Genomic DNA, 20,527 nt, shown 5'->3' with positions numbered 1-20,527 from the left:
CACTGTCCTTTTCGCTCCCGCTCTTTCCGCCCCCCTCCACCGCGTGGTCCCCGGGGAAAGGCGAACTACAGTTCCCAGGGTGCGCCGCAAGGCCGCACGGAACTACAACTCCCGGCGCCCCCTGCGGCGGGGGCGGTGTTGCGTCGTCACCGCGGAGCGCGGCCGGGACCTCCGGGTCGCGCGGCGTTCCGGAGCGGCCCGGAGCTCGGGGAGGTGCCCGCGGAGGCCCGCGGGAGACGGCTCGGGGGCTGGCGCGGAAGCGGGGGCTTGGGAGCCGCAGGCATGCTGCGTCCCAAGGCTTTGACCCAGGTGTTAAGCCAGGCCAACACCGGCGGTGTCCAGAGCACGCTGTGAGTGCGGACGGAGCGGGCGAGCGGCGAGCCCGGGGCGCGCTGGGGAAGGGTCTCGGGGAGGGGAGGAAGGCGGGGCGGCCGCGGCCGGAGGGGTGGGGGTGGGGGGAGACCGGAGCGTGGATCCCGGGGCACGTTCTGGACAGGCTCTGCCCAGACCCCTGCTTTCTGCAAGCGCCCCGGCGGGAGCTGGGACGTTTTTGTCGCCGCCGCGGGCACGTCCGAACCCCTTGCCGCCACTCGCCAGGCTGCTGAATAACGAGGGCTCTCTGCTGGCTTACTCCGGTTACGGGGATACGGACGCCCGGGTCACCGCGGCCATCGCCAGCAACATCTGGGCCGCCTACGACCGGAACGGGAACCAAGCGTTTAATGAAGACAATCTCAAATTCATCCTCATGGACTGCATGGTATGGAGAGGAGAGCCACTTCCTCTGTCCCCCAAGGGGATCCCCATGGGGCGACCTGGACCCCATCCTGGATGGTTGGAGGGGCAGGGACAGGATCTCTGAGGGCTAAGAGTTGGTCTGCTGCTGCATTATGGTAGGGCAGGACCCTGTGCCTCAAGTGGTGGTGAGGAAGGAGCCAGGGACCCAGGGTCTGACTGGGCGTCTGGTGTCAGCCAGCCACCTGTCGTTTGTGGAACCTCGGGTAAGTCACTCAACCTCTCTAAGCTTCCCTAGCACATCTCTAAGGTGGAAGCGGTAATCCGTCCGAACACGCGTGCGTGCACACATGCACACAGGTTGTCGTGAAGACCAAAAGAAAGGACGTAAGCTGTGCAGTGTTGTCACCCCAGATTCGCAGACTCACAGAAGCACAGCAGAGTCTCCAGACCCTGGGCCTGTTCCTTCCGTTTACAGAAAACAGAGCTGCAGTCTAGAAAGGGGAAGTAGCCATTAGACGGCGAATTTCCGGGAGACAGAAACTGTTTCGCTCACCTTTGTGTTTGTTGGGCCAACAAATGTTTAGGTCCCTGCAGTGTTCTAAGAACTAGGGAAAAAGTAGCAAAGGAACGAAAAACTGCAGCTCTAACTCCTCACAGAAGCTCACGGTTTTGTGTGTGCTGTAAAACGCGTCTAAGTTGAAAAACTAGGATGTTAGGTATTGAAAATGCGATGGGAAAGGAAGTGAGGTGGGGCATATGTCAGGGACCATCTCACTGGAAAAGTGACATTTCATTAGAGATCTGAAGGAAGTTGGCAAGCCCTGTGGCTGTCTGGGGGAAGAACATTTTTGACAAAGGCAAGCGCAAAGGCCCTGAGGCAGAGTAGCATCTGGTCAAGGATGGACAAGGTTGATGTAGCTGGTACAGCATGGGAGTGGGGGAGGTGAGTAGAGGTGAGGCCAGAGAGGCAGGGGGTGAAGCGCCTGGCTCCCAGCACACAGCAGATGGCCAGGGAAAGTTCGCGAACCAAACTGAAAAGGCCCAAGAGTGAAGTCTCCCCAAAGGATTTGGGCTGTAACCCACTGTAACCGGGCTCTCTGCCTCATCCTCGCCCCATGCCCAACCAAGGACGCCATTTCAGTTCAGCTGATGACTCCTTCTTCCTGCCTAACCTGGGGTTGGTGCTGTCGAGCAGTGGTTTTCCAACATCTTGTCCACACCCCAGCTGTAAGAAATGCCTTTTAAGTCAGAGCCCAATGCACGCCCCCCCCACACACACTAAAACAAAAGTTTCACGAAACAGTACTTCCCTCACCGCATGCAACGCACTCCATTTCTCTTCTTTTAAATGCTAATCCATCTCCTTAACTCATCTAACGCTAGAGTCAGACCTGCTATTTGAGAAACATTACCACGGGAAAAGAGAACTCTACCTTAGGCTACTGCTCCCTAGCTCCTCGCAGTGTCTTTGGTTGGGGTGAACCCACAGTAAAAACATCACCCATGTGGACAGCCCTTTGCAGATTCAAAACCCCCTCCTGTGTACCCTTACCAGCTGGGATGAGGTGGGGGGGGTCGCAGAAAGAGAAACCAAGCGGCTGGGAGATTGAGTTTCCCATAGTAAGTGGTAGAGGGCTGTGCTGAAGCTGGAATCTGAACTCAGGATCCCACGTCCAGGGCTGTGGCCAGAGCCCTTGGTCTGGAGCTCCTGCCATGCCCAGGGCATGGAAGGAAGATAACCTTTCTGAAGAGGAGCCCTTGGGGAAAGGGCTAAAGGTGCCAGGCAGAACATTACATCCCGTGATCTCGCCCCACCAGGAGGGCCGTGTAGCCATCACGCGGGTGGCCAACCTCCTGCTGTGTATGTACGCCAAGGAGACCGTGGGCTTCGGGATGCTCAAGGCCAAGGTGTGTACGTGCCCCTCTGTCTGCAGCCCTGGGCCCAGGCCTGGGCTTTTCGCTGTCCGCTCCCACCCCATCGCCTTCCCGGAGTCCTCCTGTCACCCAGCCTGTGTGTGGTGGGGGCGGGGCGCCCAGCGGAGGAGCACACGTACACTGGGACCCCTCTGGTGGCAGACCTGTGTGGGCCTGATCACTCCTCCCCTCCTGCAGGCCCAGGCTTTGGTGCAGTACCTGGAGGAGCCCCTTACCCAAGTGGCGGCATCATAGCGAGCCTCGCTTGGAGCTGGGGTCAGAAAGGATCAATGATCGTTTGGAGGGGCGGGGCTCCCTGGGGAAACCTTTCAGGACGGTTCCGGAGGCTGAGACTTTTTTCCAAGAATAAACTTGAACTCCTATCTATCTTGCGTGATGGCTGCTTTCTTGAATGGGAGGAGTCCAAAGAGGCGGGAAGGAGCACGGAGTGCTCTGGAGACCCCTGAGGGCCTGTGACTCCTGCCGGCCCCTCACCTTGCCCTCTGGCAGCCAAGTGGCTCCCGCAGTGATGCCTTAGCTGCCTTGGCCTTTCCAGCAACAGGACGTATCATCGGCCCTGCCGCTGGGAGTGAGTTTACCCATCCGACTGTCACACCGTTGCAAGTGATCTTGGAGGAGCGGGGCGCCGGTGGGGGTCTTGTCTGTAAGATTATGGGGCTCTGCGAATCCAGTGTCCTCCAGTCCCACCTTGGCGGTGGGGGGTGGGGGGTGGAATGCCTTTTCTGCTCTTGGAGTTGGAAGAGTGCTTGCTAGCCACCTGCAAGGGCTCGCACAGACCCTCCAGACATCAGGGCCCTTTGCAGACGGCATGGCTTCCTTGTGAGGCCTGAGATCCCGGGGCGGGAGTATAAGCAATCCAGAAGCTCTCAAAGCCCTTCATCTCCAGATCCTGCCTGGCACTCAAACTCCTCGCTCCATGTACTTCTCCGGGTCTCCCCCCTACCCTGGGTCTCCAGAGCAGGCATGGACAGGGAACCACCAGCCCCTAGCCCAGGGCCTTAGGAAGGGACCCATCCCAGGGGAGAGGTAGGTGGTGAGTTTCAGCTCCACCCAGGGTGGGGAACACCGCCCATCCCAGGCCCTGGGCCTTCGGGAGGAGCAGCTGCCGGAACTCTGGGAGCGATGGGCACCCGTCAGCCCCAGCCCCTCGCCCCAACAGCCCTTCCCCTCGTGCCCCCAGTTACCCCTCCCGGAAGGTCCGAAGGAAATGCAGGAGGCCAATAGGTTTCCGTTCCCTGAGAGGCTATTTCTCACTCATTGGTGGCCACCCAAGTGGGTCCCCGGTCCCAGGAGCCTAGCAGCATGGCTCTCTGCAGGTGCCGTGCGGGCCCCAGCTTCCCCTCCCCCAACCCCCGCCCCCCCCCCCCGACACCCCCTGCCGGCCCGCCCCACTGCGGGAGCCCAGGCTGGGAGCAGACACCCAACCTGCCTAACCTGTCTGACGTCATCGTCTCTCCACCCACCTGGGCCCCAGGTCTCCTGCCGCCTGCTCTTCCTGTTCTCAGCTTCCGTCCCCTTGGCTTCCTCGCAGCACCCCACCTGCCAGCGCTGAGCCTCCAGGGCCCTGCCCAGCCTGAAGTCGCCCTCAGTCCCTCTGCCTGCAGAAGTTTCTTCACCCCCAATGAGAGGAGGCGCGGACCCAGGTCTCTGGAGAGCTGAGGGTTGAGGGCACTGCGCCAACGCATAGTCCCGTCACCTCTGTCCCTGAAGACACTCGTACCCTCCATGTGGAGCCAAGATGGGGAACAGAACCGAGGAAGATTATAACTTTGTCTTCAAGGGTGAGTTGGGGTCTATAAAAAAAGAGACCAGCAGAGCCTGAAAGCGCCCGCCCGTTCTGTTGTTTTTGTTTTTGTTTTTAATCTCTCACCTGGACCCCTGAGGGCTCCTCATTCGTTTTGGATTAGAAAGAAAGCTGCAGGGAGTTGGGGAGGGTCCGATTACTAGGGCAAAAGTCCTGGGGCTGCGGGAAGGCTCTGCTGCTGTAAATAAGGATGTTGAGCAAGCCTGCATAGGGCCGAGTTAGGCCCCTCTGCTCCTTTGGTAGAGGAAGCCCACATCCCTAAGAGTCGTCAGCCACCACAGCGTAGGAGGTGGAGGTCAGATTTCAGGGAGGACTTCCCTCCTGAGAAAGAGGAAACAACCTCCAGAGGAAGAAAGTCCTGTCTCTGGGTGCATGTGCAGGAAAGAAAAGAAAAGGAGAGCTTTGTCCATTTTGGGGTGAAAACAGGGAAGATCTCATAAATTGAGAGCAGGGTCTAATAGAACCTGGAAGACTGAGGGCTGGGGCCCCGTCGGCCGTCCCTCGGCAGCCCCCGTGGGCCCAATAGCAGGCGCCTGGGTTCAACCTGGCTGGCCCTGGGAGCGTGACCTTTCCCGCTCCTTTACCTCAGCCCCTACGTTGGACCCTCTGGTGTCCCCAGCCCCCACGCACCCCTCCTCCAGGGTGGGGTTCACTGGCAGAGCCGTCGTTCCCGGCCCAGCCACCCCACCCCGCCGCCTCTCCCGGCCTCAGCCCCACCCTCGCTCAAGCTGGGACTCGGGCTGCTGGGGCCGGGGGACCCGTGCTGTCCCGGCCTCTCTCCCAGGAAGGGGAGGCTGGGACAGACGGTGCTACTAGAAACTGCCCTTTACTGAGCCCTCAGCGTGTGCCCGCTCTGGCTCGTTGGCCACCGTAACAACCCCAAAATGCATCTCTCTTTCTGAAAGCGGTCAGGGGCCAGATCGACTGTGAGAGGGCAGCTCTGTCGGTCACTAGTTAGTGCGGGTTGGGGTCTCCGGAAGCTGACTCTAAGAAGTCTGGGGTATAAGACGTCTATTGTGGATCAACACCGGTGCAAGGAAGGGAGAGGAAGCAAGACCGAGCAGCGGGGAGAAGCTCTGTGCGGCCCAGGGTCACAAAGCCTTGGCCAAGGGCGGGGAGCGCTGTGCCCCCGGCCTTGCCCGGACGCTGGGTGCAGGCGGCCCAGGACCGCCAGGGCCCCAAGCGAGGCCAACCAGCGCCCCCCGCAGTGCACCTCTGCGTTTGCCACACCAGCGGTGGCATCTGGTGCCAGCCACCGAAGCCCAAGTGCCTCCGTTTCCTCGTCTGTAAACATGGGGTCATAATAATACTGGGCTTGCCTCGTGGCACCAACGCGAGAATTATACGAGTTAACGTGTGTAAAGCTTTTAGGATGGCGTCCGGCACGTAGTAGGCACTCTGTCGGTGTGAACAGCCAGCGTCTCCGTTTCACAGCCGAGGACGAGACAAATGGTCTCCCAGCCCGTACTCGAAGCCGGGTCTGTCGGACCCCAAAGCCCTTGCCCTGAGCACCTTTTGGGCCTGAGGACAGGACTGAGCCCCTCCCACTGGGAGGGGGGAGATGGGGAGGAGGCAGGGACACACCCCCACCCTGCTCCCAGCTCTTTCCTGCCCTGCCCAAGTCTGAGGGGCTTTGACCCATTTTATAAACAAGGAAACTGAAAGCCAGAAAAACTGAGCCACCTGTTCGAGGTCACTAGCTAGTGAGAGGCTGAGTGGGGAGCAGCGCCCAGAGCGTGTGGCTCCCAAGGCGCCAGCCTGCTTTTCCAGAACCTGGGGGGCCTCCTGTCACCCTGGATGCGTGCTCAGTGTTGCGCAATTAGCGGGTCATGCTTGCATCGGCCCCCTCGCCCTCCTCCAGCCCCTCGCTCACCCGCGGTGGGTAAACCTGGGCCCTGGATGCTGTCCACCGGCCCCGAGGCTCTTTGTGGCCCCACCGGTGGATCCTGGGCCCTGGAAACCTGACGGTGATAACACTGGCCTGCCGACAACGATCACGATGCTGATGGGTTTTTGCACACTCACTCCAGCCTAGGCAATATCTCACTTATGTCTTGCAACAACCGGTAAAATAGTATCACTATTCCCAGTTGTCATACGACAGAGGTCAGGGTGGGCCGGTCCAACACCCAGCCCCATGTCCTTACCCGTGTCCCTCCGTGAGGCTCACCCGCCGAACATTCTTCTCCCCACATTTCCGTTCACAGGACGGCTCCCCACACACGTGTGCGCACGTGCACGCCCAGCCTCCTCCTCGTCCTCACAGCTCACACGCAGACACAGGCACGGCGCTGTCACGCTCCCCAGACTGCCTACGTCTCTGTCCGCATTCACACACCCTGCCAGCCTCACGGCCCCTGAACACTGACCCCCACAGACAGACGGCACCCCATCATAGAAACGGGTCGTGCGGTCGTGTCTCCACGGGCCAGGCCAAGAAGCCTTACGGGCCCGCAGCCCATTTCAGACTCTCGGCCCTTCACCCGGGGAGGATGGGTCCCCCTCAGTTTGGACTGCAGAGTTGCAGTCCCCGGTCTCTGCCAGGAGGCCTGGGTCCCCCTCAGTTTCCCGAGCTCAGCCCCCTTTCCGGATGGACAGACCCCCGAGCTCAGCCCTTGTCTCTCTGCCCCCTCAGTGGTGCTGATCGGTGAGTCAGGCGTGGGGAAGACCAATCTGCTGTCCCGATTCACACGGAATGAGTTCAGCCACGACAGCCGCACCACCATCGGGGTTGAGTTCTCCACCCGCACGGTCATGCTGGGCACCGCTGCCATTAAGGCTCAGATCTGGGACACGGCCGGCCTGGAGCGGTACCGGGCCATCACCTCCGCGTGAGCCTGGGGGCTGGGGCGGGGGGGGGGGGCGCTGGGGAAGTCAGGGAGGGCCTGTGGAGCAGAGGCCACGGGCCCCGTGCGCACCGGGGGGGATCCCGGGACGCCGTGGCCCCGGCGAGACACGGGCGGATGCCGTGAGCCACGCAGCCGGGGGCAGGACGCGGTGACCCCGGCTGCTAGTGGCAGGGGAAGCAGCCGCCCCTGAGCTCTTCCTGACTCCCTTCTGCTTCACACTCAGCAGCCGCTGCCGTTTCATCACAGACCCGAAGGGCTGGACCCTTCAGCTGCATTGTACAAACATTCGGGATACGGAGGACCCTCCGCCTCCGGACGCCCCTGCAGGACATTTGCCAGTGTCCGGCTGGACGTGAGGGGGGTGGTCTGTGGGTGTGACAGAGGACGGCACCTGCCAAGAGGCAGGAAGCAGGAGTCCAGGGCTTCGGTCACACGCACGCTCGCCACTCCTGGGCTGGTCCCCTGGCCTCTCCTGAGCCTCGGTTGACACATGAGTAAAACGGAAGAATCAGGTATCACAGGCTGAAAAAGCCCCATCTCACCCCAGGAGTGAGGCTGGCTGCCTGCAGGGGTGCCTCAGATGGTCACCTCAGGGACTGCTGCAGGGGGTGGGCTTGTAGCCGGTCCTAGAAAGGTGGCCGCCAGCGAGAAGAGGACGGTGCGGGTGCAGGAGCCATGTGAGGAACGTGCCCACCGAAAGGGGCATCCAGGAGGCCGAGTGGGGCGCAGGTGCTCTTTGGTGGCCATCCAGGGCTAACATCAGAACGAAGGACCCCAGGGGCGCCTGGGTGGCTCAGGTCATGATCTCCCAATTTGTAAGTTCGAGCTTACGCGGGGCTCCGTCCTGATCGTGCCGAGCCTTCTTGGGATTCTCGGTCTCTCTCTCTCTCCCTGCTCCCCCCCCCCCCAAATAGATAAATAAACTTTTAAAAAAGAACAGAGGACCCAAGGAAACAGTGGGCTAGAAAGAGCGGGAGGAAGGAAGGAAGGTGACTCTGGAGGCTGCAATACTGGTGACCCGGAGGGCTCTCGGCATCAGACACAGGACCCTGGAGTTGCCCTGTCTAGGTTTGGGTCCCTGGACCTCAGCTTTCATATGACCCCACCTCTGGTCTCGTCTCTGACCTTTCGGCTTGAGGGCTGTGCTCTGACCTTGCCTCTGTCGCTCCTGCCGCCCCCCACGCAGGTACTATCGAGGTGCGGTGGGGGCCCTACTGGTGTTTGACCTGACCAAGCACCAGACCTATGCCGTGGTGGAGCGCTGGCTGAAGGAGCTCTATGACCACGCCGAGGCCACCATCGTCGTCATGCTCGTGGGCAACAAGAGTGACCTCAGCCAGGCCCGGGAGGTGCCCACTGAAGAGGCCCGAATGTTCGCCGGTGAGAGCCCTCCACCACCCAGTCCGGCCCCCCCAGCCTGGCCCGTGCCATCCAGCTCCTGCCTCCCGGCCCCTGCTCCCACCCTAGGGCCCCAGCCTGGACTTCCTCAGTGGGTTCCCCTACCTGCATCACCTCTCTCCCAGTCTCTCAGCACTCCCCTTCTCTGGACCCTGCGTCCCTCATTATGCTTCACCGCTTGCCCCAACGTTGTCTTTATTTACTTACTTATTTATTTATTTTTTGAGAGAGAGAGAGACAGACAGACAGGACACAAGTGGGGGAGGGGCAGAGAGAGCGAGGGAGACACAGAATCTGAAGCAGGCTCCAGGCTCCAAGCCGTCAGCACAGAGCCTGACTCTGGGCTCGGACTCACGAACCATGAGTTGGATGCTTAACCAACTGAGCTCCCCATGAGCCCGCCCCCGCCCCCAAGATTGTCTTTATGGGCAATAATTTTGTCATTGGTGTTAAAGGCCAGGCCACTCAGGGATCCACAGTGTGTGGCAGGTGAGATCTCCATGGCCATCTCCAGTCACGCCCTCCCCAGGAGTCTTATGGGGTCAGAGGCAGCAGGACGCAGCGGTTAAGGGTGCAGGCTCTGGCGTCCCATGGCCCAGCCTCACTAGATAGGGGACAGTGAGCAAGTCCTTTGTTGACGCTCTCGGTGTTTCTGGTCTTCCGTCCTCTTCTGTAAAAAAGGGATGATATTCAAACCCACCTCACAGGTTGTTTTAAGTGTTAAATGAGCAACACATGCCAAGGGTTTAGCACATTGCGAATGTACATAGTAAACATTAAGTAAATATTATTATTATTGTGTTTCTTTTCCTGCCAGAAAACAATGGACTGCTATTCCTGGAGACCTCAGCCCTGGACTCCACCAATGTTGAGCTGGCATTTGAGACTGTCCTCAAAGGTTAGAGCCCCTGCCTGCATTTGGCAACGCCCCCCCCCCCCATCCCGTCCCTGAGGCTCCTGTGGGCACGAGTGGGAATGCAGACACCCAGCCCTTGCCCACCCCAGATGACCCCTCAGCCCCTCTGGGGGCCCCCCAGCCTCCTCAGAGCCTCCCTAGTGCCCTCTCCTCTCCAAGCCTGAGGCTTGGGGAAGGAACCAGAACGCTACACTTCACAGGGAGCTAAGCATTAGCCCTTCACCCAGGTAAGTAGAAGGGACCCAGCTGCCCAAACTCCATTTCCTTCCAGCAAAACCTCCTTGTGTGGCCACACCCAGTGCTCAGTAAGGCCAGTGCGGAGTGCGTGTGTGTGTGTGTGTGTGTGTGTGTGTGTGTGTGTGTAGCATGGGTTCTCAGTCTTCTGACCCGATCACTGCCCTCTGCCCCCTCAGAGATCTTCGCAAAAGTGTCCAAGCAGAGGCAGAACAGCGCCCGGACCAACGCCATCACCCTGGGCGGTGCCCAGGCTGGGCAGGAGCCGGGCCCTGGTGAGAAGAGGGCCTGCTGCATTAGCCTCTGACCTGGGCTCACACCAACCCTGCCCCCAAGGCTTACCCCACTGCCACCCGGCTCCGGGACCTGCCCCTGCCCCGTGGTGGTTCCAGATGTCAGAGCGGATGCTTCCCTGCTCCCAGCCCCACAGACCACAGGGCCCTGAGGTCAGCACGGTCCCCCCACCTGCCATTGCCTGCTCCCCCGCCACACACACTCAGTCTTCCAATAAAGCTGTGTTTTGTACCAACGTCTGGCCATCCTGCTGCTCCCATCCCTGCCTCCCCTTCACCTCTGTCCCCTCTGGGCTTCCCTCCCCCTCCTGCCCCTCCCCACCACACCCACTGCCCCCCCCTCCCCCCAGGGGCCAGCTGCCTCTAGAGTCCTGTGGTCTGGGGACAGTGCCAAGGGGGCGGGAGGTGCCCAGCCTTCCCTGTGCCAACCCCCAGGGCAGGTGGGGGAGGGAGGACAGCAGGGCCAAGATGGGGTATCTGGAAGGAGAGACAAAGGAAATCACCGGCAGGTACCATCTGGTGCCCAGGGCCCTGATGCCAAGAACTGAGGTCGCTCCAATGCCAGGGGTGAGGGGAGGAGGCAGGGGAGGGGTTGGAGGGAAGGGAGAGGCAGGGCCAGCCTGCGTGTGCTGGGCAAGATTGAAGCCTGGGAGGTGGAAGGTCCAAGGCTCACATCCAGGTTGCCGCCTGACCGCCCCCCCAGACCTGCAGAGGAAAGGGGGTGTCCAACCTGGCAGGGTGGGAGGGGGAGTCCAAGCTGTCCAAGCAGGGTCTCTGTCACCCAGCCTCACCTTCCCGTTCTACAGGACAGGGTGCACGCACCCCCCCTACCCCACCCCCCCCAGGAGGGGATTGAGCACCTGGAGACTCAAGCAGGGAGCTGTGGACAGCAGTGGGAGCTGTCCCTCCCCTGCACTGCACGGGGGGGGGGGGGGGGAAGGGCACCCAGTCACCCCTGAGAAAACCCTCTCACCCAGCCCACAGTGGGTCAGACTCTGATGCAGAGAAAGAGGCCAGAGCCTTAATTAATAATACTTTTAATAAAATTAAGTTCTTAATAGCACATTTAATACATTAACCCTCCCCCTTCTTGGTTTCTCTGCATTTTGTGCAACATTACTTTGACTTGATTATTCATGGGTCCGTTTCATTTCCCGCCTTTATTTTGCTTTTGAAATCTTTTTCCTCGGTGGGTTTGTATGTGTCTTCGCTAGATGCCTCAAATTAAGTCTGACCACAATCCTACGCTACTTTCTACAGTGGAGAGACCGTCCCCCTGCCCCAGGGCCGTCTCCCCCCCCACCCTACCCCACCCGCACCCTCCAGTGGGAAGGGGAAGCCCTCCCCACCCCAGACTACCTTCCCGAACTAGCGGGGTTTCTAGGACAAAAAGAGCAGGGGGGGGATCTCCCTAGGTGGGGTGAGAAGAGTAAATTGGGGAGAGGGAGATGTGATGGGGGGGCCTAGGGCCAGGGAGGGGCATGACGGAGTCACTGATGTCAAGGAGCAGCCTCCACGTGCCCAAAGCAGAGCTGAGGGGCCCCCGCCCCCCCTCGGACAGGAGGGCCCACCCTGAGCTGGGGCCGCTAGAAGGCAAGTGCTAAGAAAGATTCGCGGATTTCTTACATGCAAAAGCCAAGCTCCCCAGTCTTCTGTGGGGAGGGTGCTGTCCCCCAGGCCAGGGCTCGGCGGGTGGCCTCTACCTGACCGCTCACAGCTGGGGGTAGGCTGAAACACAGGGGTAGGGGCAGGGTCCCCCGAAGTCCCTGCTGCCCTCCCCCTGCCTTCATACCCCTGGGAGCCCTGTTCTCCCAGGCCTTCAAGGACAGCATCTCCCCTGTACCCCAGGGGTGGGAAGTCCTTCTTGGAGCCTAACTTCTTTGAGACAATACAGCAAACCTGTGGAGAAAAGGGGCACAGTGCAGCTGTAAAGAACCATTACCGAGATTGTGACCTCCACCACCGCCTCGGAGGCCAAAAGCTACGTGGAATATTGGATAGGAACGAGGACGGGGGTGCCGACCCCCTCAGTCCTCTCGGAGCTCTACGACCGTGGGAAGCGTGTGCGAATCTGTTTCTAGAATGACCTACCAGGCTCTTGAATCAATCCGTAGAGGGGTGGATGGAGGCTACTCTTCAAGAAGGACTTCCTTGGGCCTGGGAGAAGCAGGCTCCACCCTCCCTGAGACCCCGAGAGGACACCCCACTTTGGAGTAAGGACTGCTCTGCAGAGACCAGGGATGCGCCTGATGGCGGGCCCCCAGGTGCAAGGGCACAGAGCAGGAGAAATGTGCTCACCTTCTCTGCCGCCCCGCCCAGCTCCCACGCGGTTGAAATGATCAATGCCATCTTTCAAAGACCCTGGGGACCGAGCCCCTCATCTATTTGTCCTACAATTTAAAAATCCAAGGATTCTCAGAATCAACCCCAGCAGACTGGAAGCTCCCCACCTGAACTAGCAACCTGCTCGCACCCGGATACCTGGACATGGGCGAGTTCTCACATGCAGGGTGGAATTGACCGCTTCCCTCACCTACTTTCCTTTTTCGTTACAACTTTTATACATTCTACTGGACCCAGGGGCCCTCAATGCTACTAAACTTTAAGCTATCTGAATATTGTCTACTAAGTAACTAGTAATTCTTTCTTTTTCTCTAGGATTATATGAAATAAATTTGAATTATTATTATTAATAATTATTATTTTGTAGTATTCTTTTCTTTTAAACCCCTCGGTTTCTTTCTTTTTCTTCTCTCTCTCTCTCTCTCTCATTTTTGGTTAAACAAAACAAAACAAAACTATTTCTCTTAAATCTTGTACCTCTCTGAGGGTTCCCGCAGGCCTGCAAGGCCTCAGCTCTGGACTTCCCCCTCCTCACTCGCCCCTGGGACAGGGCAGGGGAGGGGGGGGGGGCAGCCCAGGATCCTCAGTCCCAGTGCGCCTCCTTTCTTGTTAATCCCTTTCTTTGTTTGGCTCTGCCGGCTCCCCCGAGGGGGAGGGGAGCGGGGAGGGGGCCCATGGAGTGAAATCCAATCTACTTGTGGGGCCCCAGAAGGACCAGGTTCCCCCAGCCCCTGTCTCCGCCACACATCCCAGGATGCTCCCCACGAAAAGCAAATGACATTCCTCCCCAAAAAAAAGTGGGGGAAAAAAGGAACGTAAACCCGAACATATATTAAAAACACTTTTTTTTTTTAAGATTTAACTCTGAATACAAATGTATTTTTTTTCTTCTTCTCTCCCTACATATATTCTAAACCTTCTAAAGTTTTTTTATTTTTTTTAAGGATCACTTTATCATAAAATAAAATATCCTTTTCATATAATAAATTACCTAATAAAAAGTCTTTTTTTTTTCATATTAGCCCAGGTTCTTTGCTACATTTATACGGTAATAAACGCCTTTATTAAAATAGAATATTAAATTATAAAGAACTGCTTTTTTTTTTTTTTTTTTTTGCTATTTTTGTTTTCTCTCCTTTGCGTTGGTCGCCTATCTCGCTCCCTCTCACGCTTTCTCTCCTCTGTTTTGTCTCTCACTATGTGTTTTTGCGTTGGTTTCTAGGTTTGGCTCAATTAGTAAGGGTGGGATTGAATTTTCCGAGCCCCCTAGAGTAACAGTCTTCTGCCTTTGTGGGTAAGAGGTGGAGAGGGGGAGGAGGATCGACAGACAGACATCCCTTCTTTCCACCCCCCTCCCCACCCCCCCTCGGCGACCGGGGGTGCCCATTTGGTTTGGTTTCTATTGTACAGACATCTCAGGATGGCTCACGTTGGCGGGAAGGAGGGAAGTTGTCAGCGGCCAGTTTTCCTGACTGTGACCTCCTTCCTCTCCCCTCCCTGGCTGGTGGTCTGGAGGGGTAGGCCGAGGAGAGGTGAGTTAATTCACAACAGGAGGAAGGAGAGGAGGAAATCCCCCCTGTACCTCCATCCCTGCACTCCCTCTCCATCAGATAGAACGGGGTTCCGAGCTAAGTGCTCAGAGATCATTTGGAAGAGTCCCACCCCACTATATACAAGAATCTCCTGGGACTCCCATCCCCCACCCTCTCCTGGCCCGGCCAGCGGAACCAGGAGGGTGGCAGGCTGGTGGCAGCCCCAAGTGAGCCTCAGGGAAGCAGTGGAGGGGGGATGCAAGGCCTGTTAGCAATATGGGGCCCTGCGGCACCACAATCCCGACCGGCCTGGGACTGAGCTCTCTCTGAAGACCCAGCCTCTCTCCTCAGCCACAATGGGTGGGACAGAGACTTCATGATTTGCCCGCTGATAGGGGTTCGGGTAAGGCCCAGAGAGGGGCACAGGGGTGAGAGCTGCAGGGGGAGGGGGGGCCCTTCCATCCACCAGCCTCAGGCTCCTTCCTGTCCCCTTGAACAGCAGACACACACACGACCCTGGCTCTCCACGACTGCCGGCTGCTAGAAAATCCAGCCCGAGAACTGCTCCCCAAATGCAATGCCCAAAGACGGTAGAGGCGGAGGTTCGACCCTTGATGTACCCCAGTATTCGTTCCCTCCTCAAATTGTCACTGAGAATGGGGATACATTCCATCAAGAATTAGAGGTGTTTCTTTGGAGTGGGGAGGGCCTCCGAATGCCAGAAGAGGAATTAAATGGGGGGGGGGGGTCCATCCAAATGCTCTTCTCCCCTATTTCTCCCCAGGGGAGATGGTGAACCCAAAGCTGGACTAGAAGGGGCAGGAGGGAGGGGGAGAAGGGAAGAGAGGGGAGGAGGACAGGGCTGGGAAGGGCAGCCATCAAGGGGAAGCAAAGAGGAGAGCCGGTGGAAACAGTAAAGGGAAGGGAGAGCCCAATGGAGGGAAGATGGGGGCGGGGAGCCGGAGGGGCAGAGAGGAGCTCTCTCTCCAGACCCCTGCACCCAGCTCTGTCGGGGAGATGAGCTCTGAGCCCTTTCTAGATTGACATGCTTCCCCCCACCCCCCGCCCGGAATATCTGTGCAGACTTCTGAAAGGGCCCCAACCCCCTTGTACCATCGGAAACCCAGGAACAGATTCCCAAACAGGATATGGCAGTGGAGGGTCTAGAGGGTCATGTTGGGAGGTCAAAGGTCAGGGCCAGAGAGGGCTTGAGGATTGGAAAGAGCACCTCTAGATACAGATGGAACCTGTCCCCCTCCCTTTCCCCATCCCCTCCGCAGAGGGAGGGGCAGTGTGATGCAGATGGGGAGGTGGACAGAGGGGGTCAGGGTGCCTTAACGGTCACCTCTGGCAAAACAAAAGTTTCTCTTAGCTGCTTCCAGATTGAAGGGTGTGTTGAGGTATCAGAGTTGTAACTCTAGTAAAATCTCCTGCCTGGCCCCCTCCCCACCATTCCAGGACTGGGGTGACCAGAGGCTCTGAAAGTGGCCTACCCCTCCTCAGCCACCATCGCCTCCCCTCCCCCTCCCCACGGAGCGAGTATCTCTAAGCACCTTGCCCCTCAGACCACTGATTTCCAAAAGGCCCCGGTGGAAAACAGATCCAGGGCGGGCCTCTGGGGAGGGACGCAGGAGGCCTGGGGCAGGGGGCTTAGGAGAATATTCGGATGGCTTGCGTGGCCGTGATGTGGCAGACGGGACACTCCGGGTCCGTCCTCTCGCAGATGCGTACTGCACACTCCATGCAGAACAGGTTGTGTCCGCAGGGCACGAGGGCGGCAGTCACCTCGCTCTCGAAGCACACCATGCAGTCCCGCCCGCCGCCGGGGCTCCGCAGGCCGCCCCCCAGTTTGGAGAAGCCCTGCAGCGGCTCTCCCGGCGGGCGTCTGGGCAGTCCGGCCAGCTCGGGCCCCGCGGAGGAGGCGGCGGGCGAGCGGTGCGCCCCAGGCGGCGCGGCGCGGGCCTTGGCGGACGACGACGACGACGAGGAGGCGGAGGAGAAGAGCACCGAGGTGGGCGTGGCGTTCTCCTGGCCCGCCCAGAGCGGGGGGCTGGTCTCGGCCACGCCGTAGTACACGTCCTGCTTGCCCACGCCGTAGCCCGGGAACAGGTAGCCGCCGTAGCCGAAGTCCCCGCCCTGCTCGCCCAGGCGCGGGGCCTCGAAGCCGGAGTCCACCGCGCACTCGCCGATGCAGCCCAGGCTGTTCTGGCGGAAGGTGGAGAGCGGCTTGCAGCCGGGTGGGTGCACCCGCCAGGCCTCGGAGTAGCGGCTGTCCAGGCCGGCGTCGGGGCTCCCCGCCAGGAAGTCGTTCTCGTTGTTGTACTCGAGGATCTTGCCCGTGCGCACCGCGATGTGCGTCTCGATCTCCTCGCGCGCGCGCTCCACGTTCCCCGGGGCGCCCGTGATCTCGAACACCGGGTCGCGGTCGCGGCTCGGCGTGATGATGTACGTGTTGGTCTGCTGCTGGATGCGCTTGATGGTTGCCCCCTTGGGGCCCACCACCAGCCCCACCACGCGGTAGGGCACCCGCACGCGAATGGTCACCTGGCCCGGCAGGGCCGGCGCCACGCCGAAGGCGGCGCCCGACTTGTTGCGGGAGGCGCGGATCATGGAGAAGTGCTCGGCCGCCGAGATGATTTCCCGTCGGGCTGTGGCCACGTCCTCCCGCCGCCCGGTCACCATGAACACGGGCTCTTCGCCGCGCACCGGGGTCTTGATGTACGTGTTGGTCTTGGCCCTCAGAGCCTTAATCTTGCAGCCTGGGATGGGGGGTGGGGGGGGGAGGGGAGAGAGAAGGAAACTCACAGGGCAAGAAGGTCTGCGCTGGGGCCAGTCGGCTCCTGATCTTTACTCAGACCCAGGCCCCCAGGTGCGAATGCCCCCTGCCTTCCACCGTCCCCTGTCTCGGGTCTCCCCAACGCCTCTATCAACCACAGATTTCAAAATGTACCAACTTCCGCTCGGATTCCAGCCAGGACCCTCCAAATTCAATCACTTCTTGAAACCGGGAGATAATCACGGACCCTCCGGGACAAGCTGCTAACCTCAAATCTGCTAACTCCGCCCAACCACGTACTGTTCCCTCCACGTCTCCACTGATTCCTGACTGCTCACAAACTTCCAGGGCACTTAATCACACCGCCGCCCCCCCCCCCCCAAGGCTGACACTGACCTTGTAGGGCCCCGAAGTGCTCAGTAACCCCACAATCTCCTGACTTGACCTCCATTCATTAAACGTGTCCTCCAGTCTACTCAGGGACCACTGACACCCATTTGCTCTGTGATCTATGATCACCACCCCCCCCACCCCCGACCTTGCCTTCCACCCATTAGTGCGTCTCACAGGGTCCCAAATTCATAGCACGTCTGCAGCAACCAGTGGAGTGTGGGAGACTGGGAAGGGTCTGAGAATCAGTTTCAAGAGGGAAAGAAGTATGAAGATAAAAATAATGACGTGTGAGGGACAGCACCCGAGCCCGTGGACACTCCAGCCACACTGTCCCCTGGGGGCAGGAGCGCTGAGATGGGCTGGGCGCTGAGGAGGTGACAGACAAGGTATTCTGCACCCACACTGACGCTCTGAAGTAGAGGGGGTTAAAGCTGGGAGATTGGGGGGAGAGGCAGGAAGAGAAAGAGGAGAGCCGAGACAAAGAGAGACAAAGACAGCGAAGGGGAAGAGAAGGGTCCAGGAGGCTGGCGTGGACACAGCCTCTCTGAAGGCCGCAGCCCCCTGATGGCTGACAGGCCAAGCCTGTCTCCTCTTTCCCAAGTTCTGTCTCTCTGCCCCCTGGCTTCACACGCAGCCGGGCTCACGTGCTTTCTCGAAGCACACATGCCACACGCGTGTGAGTGTGCACACGCATGGACCTAAGAGCCGTGATGCACCGTGTGCCTTTATCTAAACACGACTCGTGGTGCAAACGCAGTGCACACTCACACTCACACACGGACTGCTTGTGTCTGAACCTCTCGCACACCCTGCTCTCCCATCTCCATCACCTGCAGCCCTCAAACAGCACATTTCTCTGCACGCCCACAACTTTTGCCCCCCGCGCACGTGGAGACACGTTCCCACCGCTCTGCAGGTACACGCTGTGCTCTTTCTTCTAGCCCCCACCGCGTGACCTATTCCCCCCAAAACCCATGCCAGCGGTCCTAGCTCTCCCATTGGGCCCCAGCCCTCCAGCCACGGGCCTGAGGGCAGCTGGGGTGGGGGCGGGGGGGCTTCTCTCCTTCCTTCTCTCCAGGTGGCTTCTCCTCCAGCCCCACCAGATTGGGCAGGGGGGAGGATGGGGTGCGTTGAGGGCAGTGCTCCTCACCTTCAAGAGACCTCAGGAAGGAGAACTGGCTCCTCCCTTCTGGTCTTCAGGCCTCTTGGCAGTTGAGAAGTCCTACCTGTTGTCAAGCCCACATCCTTGCTGCTCTAATATCAGTAAATGCTGGTCCTCCTTTCTGTGAGGCCTGGAGGTGCGAGGAGCAGTGTGACTCCCTCTCCTACAACTTCCGCTCACATGGCGTCTGCTGGGCACCCGGGGGCTCTAAGTTCTAGGTCCATTAGCTGAAGCAAGAGCGGGGTATCTTTGGGGGGGGGGGGGGGGGGGGGGGCAGACAGGCCAGGGCAGGAGAGTAAGAAGAAAAGCTGGGGGCCCGGAGGTGCGGAGCTGGTGGACGGGATCCCGGGTTTTGGAACACCGAAGAAGCCATCTCTGGAAGGGAAGACCACGGGGCTTCACCTTTCTAGAGGTCAAAAAGAGGAGTCCTGGCGCTGCGGCCCAGGGAGGGGGGCTAGACAAGAGCGAGGACTTCCACGTGCTTCAGGGGTGAGGGGGGCTTCTCCTCCCCGAATAGGAGAGATCCCCCTACTTTTCTGAGAGACAGATCCATCCGTCTGCTGCAGAGGCAGATGACTCCATGAAATCCCGGGCCCTCCCAAGACCACCCCCGCATCCAGGGAGAGCTATCCGTGTCCCCACCCAATTCCAGGGCTCGGGGTCCCTAGTTTCTGGCAACAAGAGGAAATCCAACTTTTTGAACCAGGAATCTCGAGATGGAGCGCCCCAGGGGGGGTGAGGGCTGTGCAGGGGAGTGGCATCTTCCCTCCTCCATTCTGGATCGCCCTGCAAAATGCCCCCAACCCCCAAGCAGTTCGGGTGGATGAGGTGGGGTGTACGGTAGGCACCCCCCCCCCCAGGCTGGTCTCCCCTCCTCCCCTGCCCGCAGCCGGCCTCCTCCCTCACTCCCAGCCGGAAAGCAGCTCCTCTATTGTTCCCCACTGTGGGACAGCTCCTCCCCTGCTCCTCCCCCACCCCTACCTCCCAGCCCAGCCCCCTTGCAATTTCCAAATCCCGCCCCCCCCCACTCCCCTTTGGGAAACCGGGAGAGGGAAGGGTCCCCAAGATCCCGTCTGCTCAGTCTGGACCCTCACCAACACTCCCACCCCCACCCGCCCAGGGATGCTGGAGCTGAGGAGGGTGTGGTATCAGACACACCACACTGGATTAATTCTACACCCCCCACCCCAACACACCCCCAGGCGCACGCCCTCCAGCCGAACCTCCGCCCGAAGGTTTCTCACCACCCCCCCTGCAGGCCCCCTCCTGCCCTGTCCTACTCACACTACCAGAGACCCCTCTCCAGGCCTCTGGCCCCTGGCCGTGGCCAGCCCAGAACAAAAGCCTGAGAGGGATGAGGACAGGTCCACGCCAGGACGTGGCACTTCGTCGGAGGCGCCCCTTCCAAAACCCCACAGATCCTTCAACTCTGGTGTGTGGGTGACCACAGGACTCCCTCCTCCCAGCAGCCCCCCTCCCCACTTCTCCCCTGGGCTGGGACCCTCCCATGAGCCACACCCCCTTCCATTCCTGCACTCAGCCCAACAAAGAGACAGATACTCAGTCTGGCTTCCCGGGCCAGGTCTCCCCCAAAGTCTGTAACTCCAGCTGTAGGGGGTCCCAGGGGTGCCCCCTCCCCAGCCCACGAGCAGATCCCGGAGCAGGGGCTTCTGAGCAACTCTTTGCGCATTCCTCCAGTTTTTCTGGCTAGGAGTGGACATCCCCTCCGGACAGCCTCCCAGGATTGGGAGACCGATCCCCCTCCCTTTTCCCTCTCTCTGTGAGAGGCTATTTCTTTGTCTAAAGGCAGAGCCCTGGGGAAGGAAGGATCCGAAGAACAGTCCCGACTGGGGGTGGCAGGGAACTTTGTGGCACTTGGAAATCGGGGTAGGGGGCGGGTCCCCCTTTGTGGGGAAGGGACAGAGCCAGAGGCGGGCAAGGAGAGAGGAAATGAACTTTCCGTGCCGGGATGGGGTGCCCCCCACTCCAGTCCGTCTCCGCGGTCCCGGCGCCCGCTTACCTTGCCTGCCCACGATCTCGGCCACGTGCTCGGAGGTGGGCACGGGGACACACTCGGTGGTGTTGCTGCTGCCCTTCAGGCGCAGCTCGGCCTCTTTGTAGAGAGCGCAGAGCTTGGCGTCGCTGGCCCCTTTG

General features: G+C 59.7%; 3 protein-coding genes across 3 annotated transcripts in view; 2 read left to right on the top strand and 1 right to left on the bottom strand.

Moving 5' to 3' along the window:
* The first annotated feature begins 159 nt into the window (after positions 1 to 159).
* LAMTOR2 (late endosomal/lysosomal adaptor, MAPK and MTOR activator 2) lies at positions 160 to 3,039 on the top strand. Its single transcript, XM_049634825.1, has 4 exons — positions 160 to 350; positions 598 to 760; positions 2,557 to 2,646; positions 2,851 to 3,039. The coding sequence occupies exons 1-4, from the start codon at positions 283 to 285 to the stop codon at positions 2,905 to 2,907; spliced, it is 378 nt and encodes a 125-aa protein (XP_049490782.1). The 5' UTR covers positions 160 to 282; the 3' UTR covers positions 2,908 to 3,039.
* Positions 3,040 to 4,150: 1,111 nt separating this feature from the next.
* Positions 4,151 to 10,411, top strand: RAB25 (RAB25, member RAS oncogene family). The gene is made up of 5 exons (XM_049634817.1): positions 4,151 to 4,454; positions 7,113 to 7,308; positions 8,513 to 8,706; positions 9,542 to 9,622; positions 10,054 to 10,411. The coding sequence occupies exons 1-5, from the start codon at positions 4,412 to 4,414 to the stop codon at positions 10,179 to 10,181; spliced, it is 642 nt and encodes a 213-aa protein (XP_049490774.1). The 5' UTR covers positions 4,151 to 4,411; the 3' UTR covers positions 10,182 to 10,411.
* Positions 10,412 to 11,131: 720 nt separating this feature from the next.
* The window catches only part of MEX3A (mex-3 RNA binding family member A), a 15,786-nt gene continuing 6,390 nt past the window's right edge, over positions 11,132 to 20,527 (bottom strand). The window contains exons 2-3 of the mRNA XM_049635083.1: positions 20,394 to 20,522; positions 11,132 to 16,801 (exon numbers count right to left, since the gene is read on the bottom strand). Coding sequence (XP_049491040.1) covers positions 15,693 to 16,801; positions 20,394 to 20,522 — 1,238 coding nt within the window. The 3' untranslated portion in view covers positions 11,132 to 15,692. The remainder of the gene's footprint in view (positions 16,802 to 20,393; positions 20,523 to 20,527) is intronic.

The sequence above is a fragment of the Panthera uncia genome, chromosome F1, assembly GCF_023721935.1.
Source record: "Panthera uncia isolate 11264 chromosome F1, Puncia_PCG_1.0, whole genome shotgun sequence".
NCBI classification, from domain to species: domain Eukaryota; kingdom Metazoa; phylum Chordata; class Mammalia; order Carnivora; family Felidae; genus Panthera; species Panthera uncia.
Note: the sequence above shows the minus strand (reverse complement) of the source record. Positions and strands in the feature narration are given on the sequence as shown.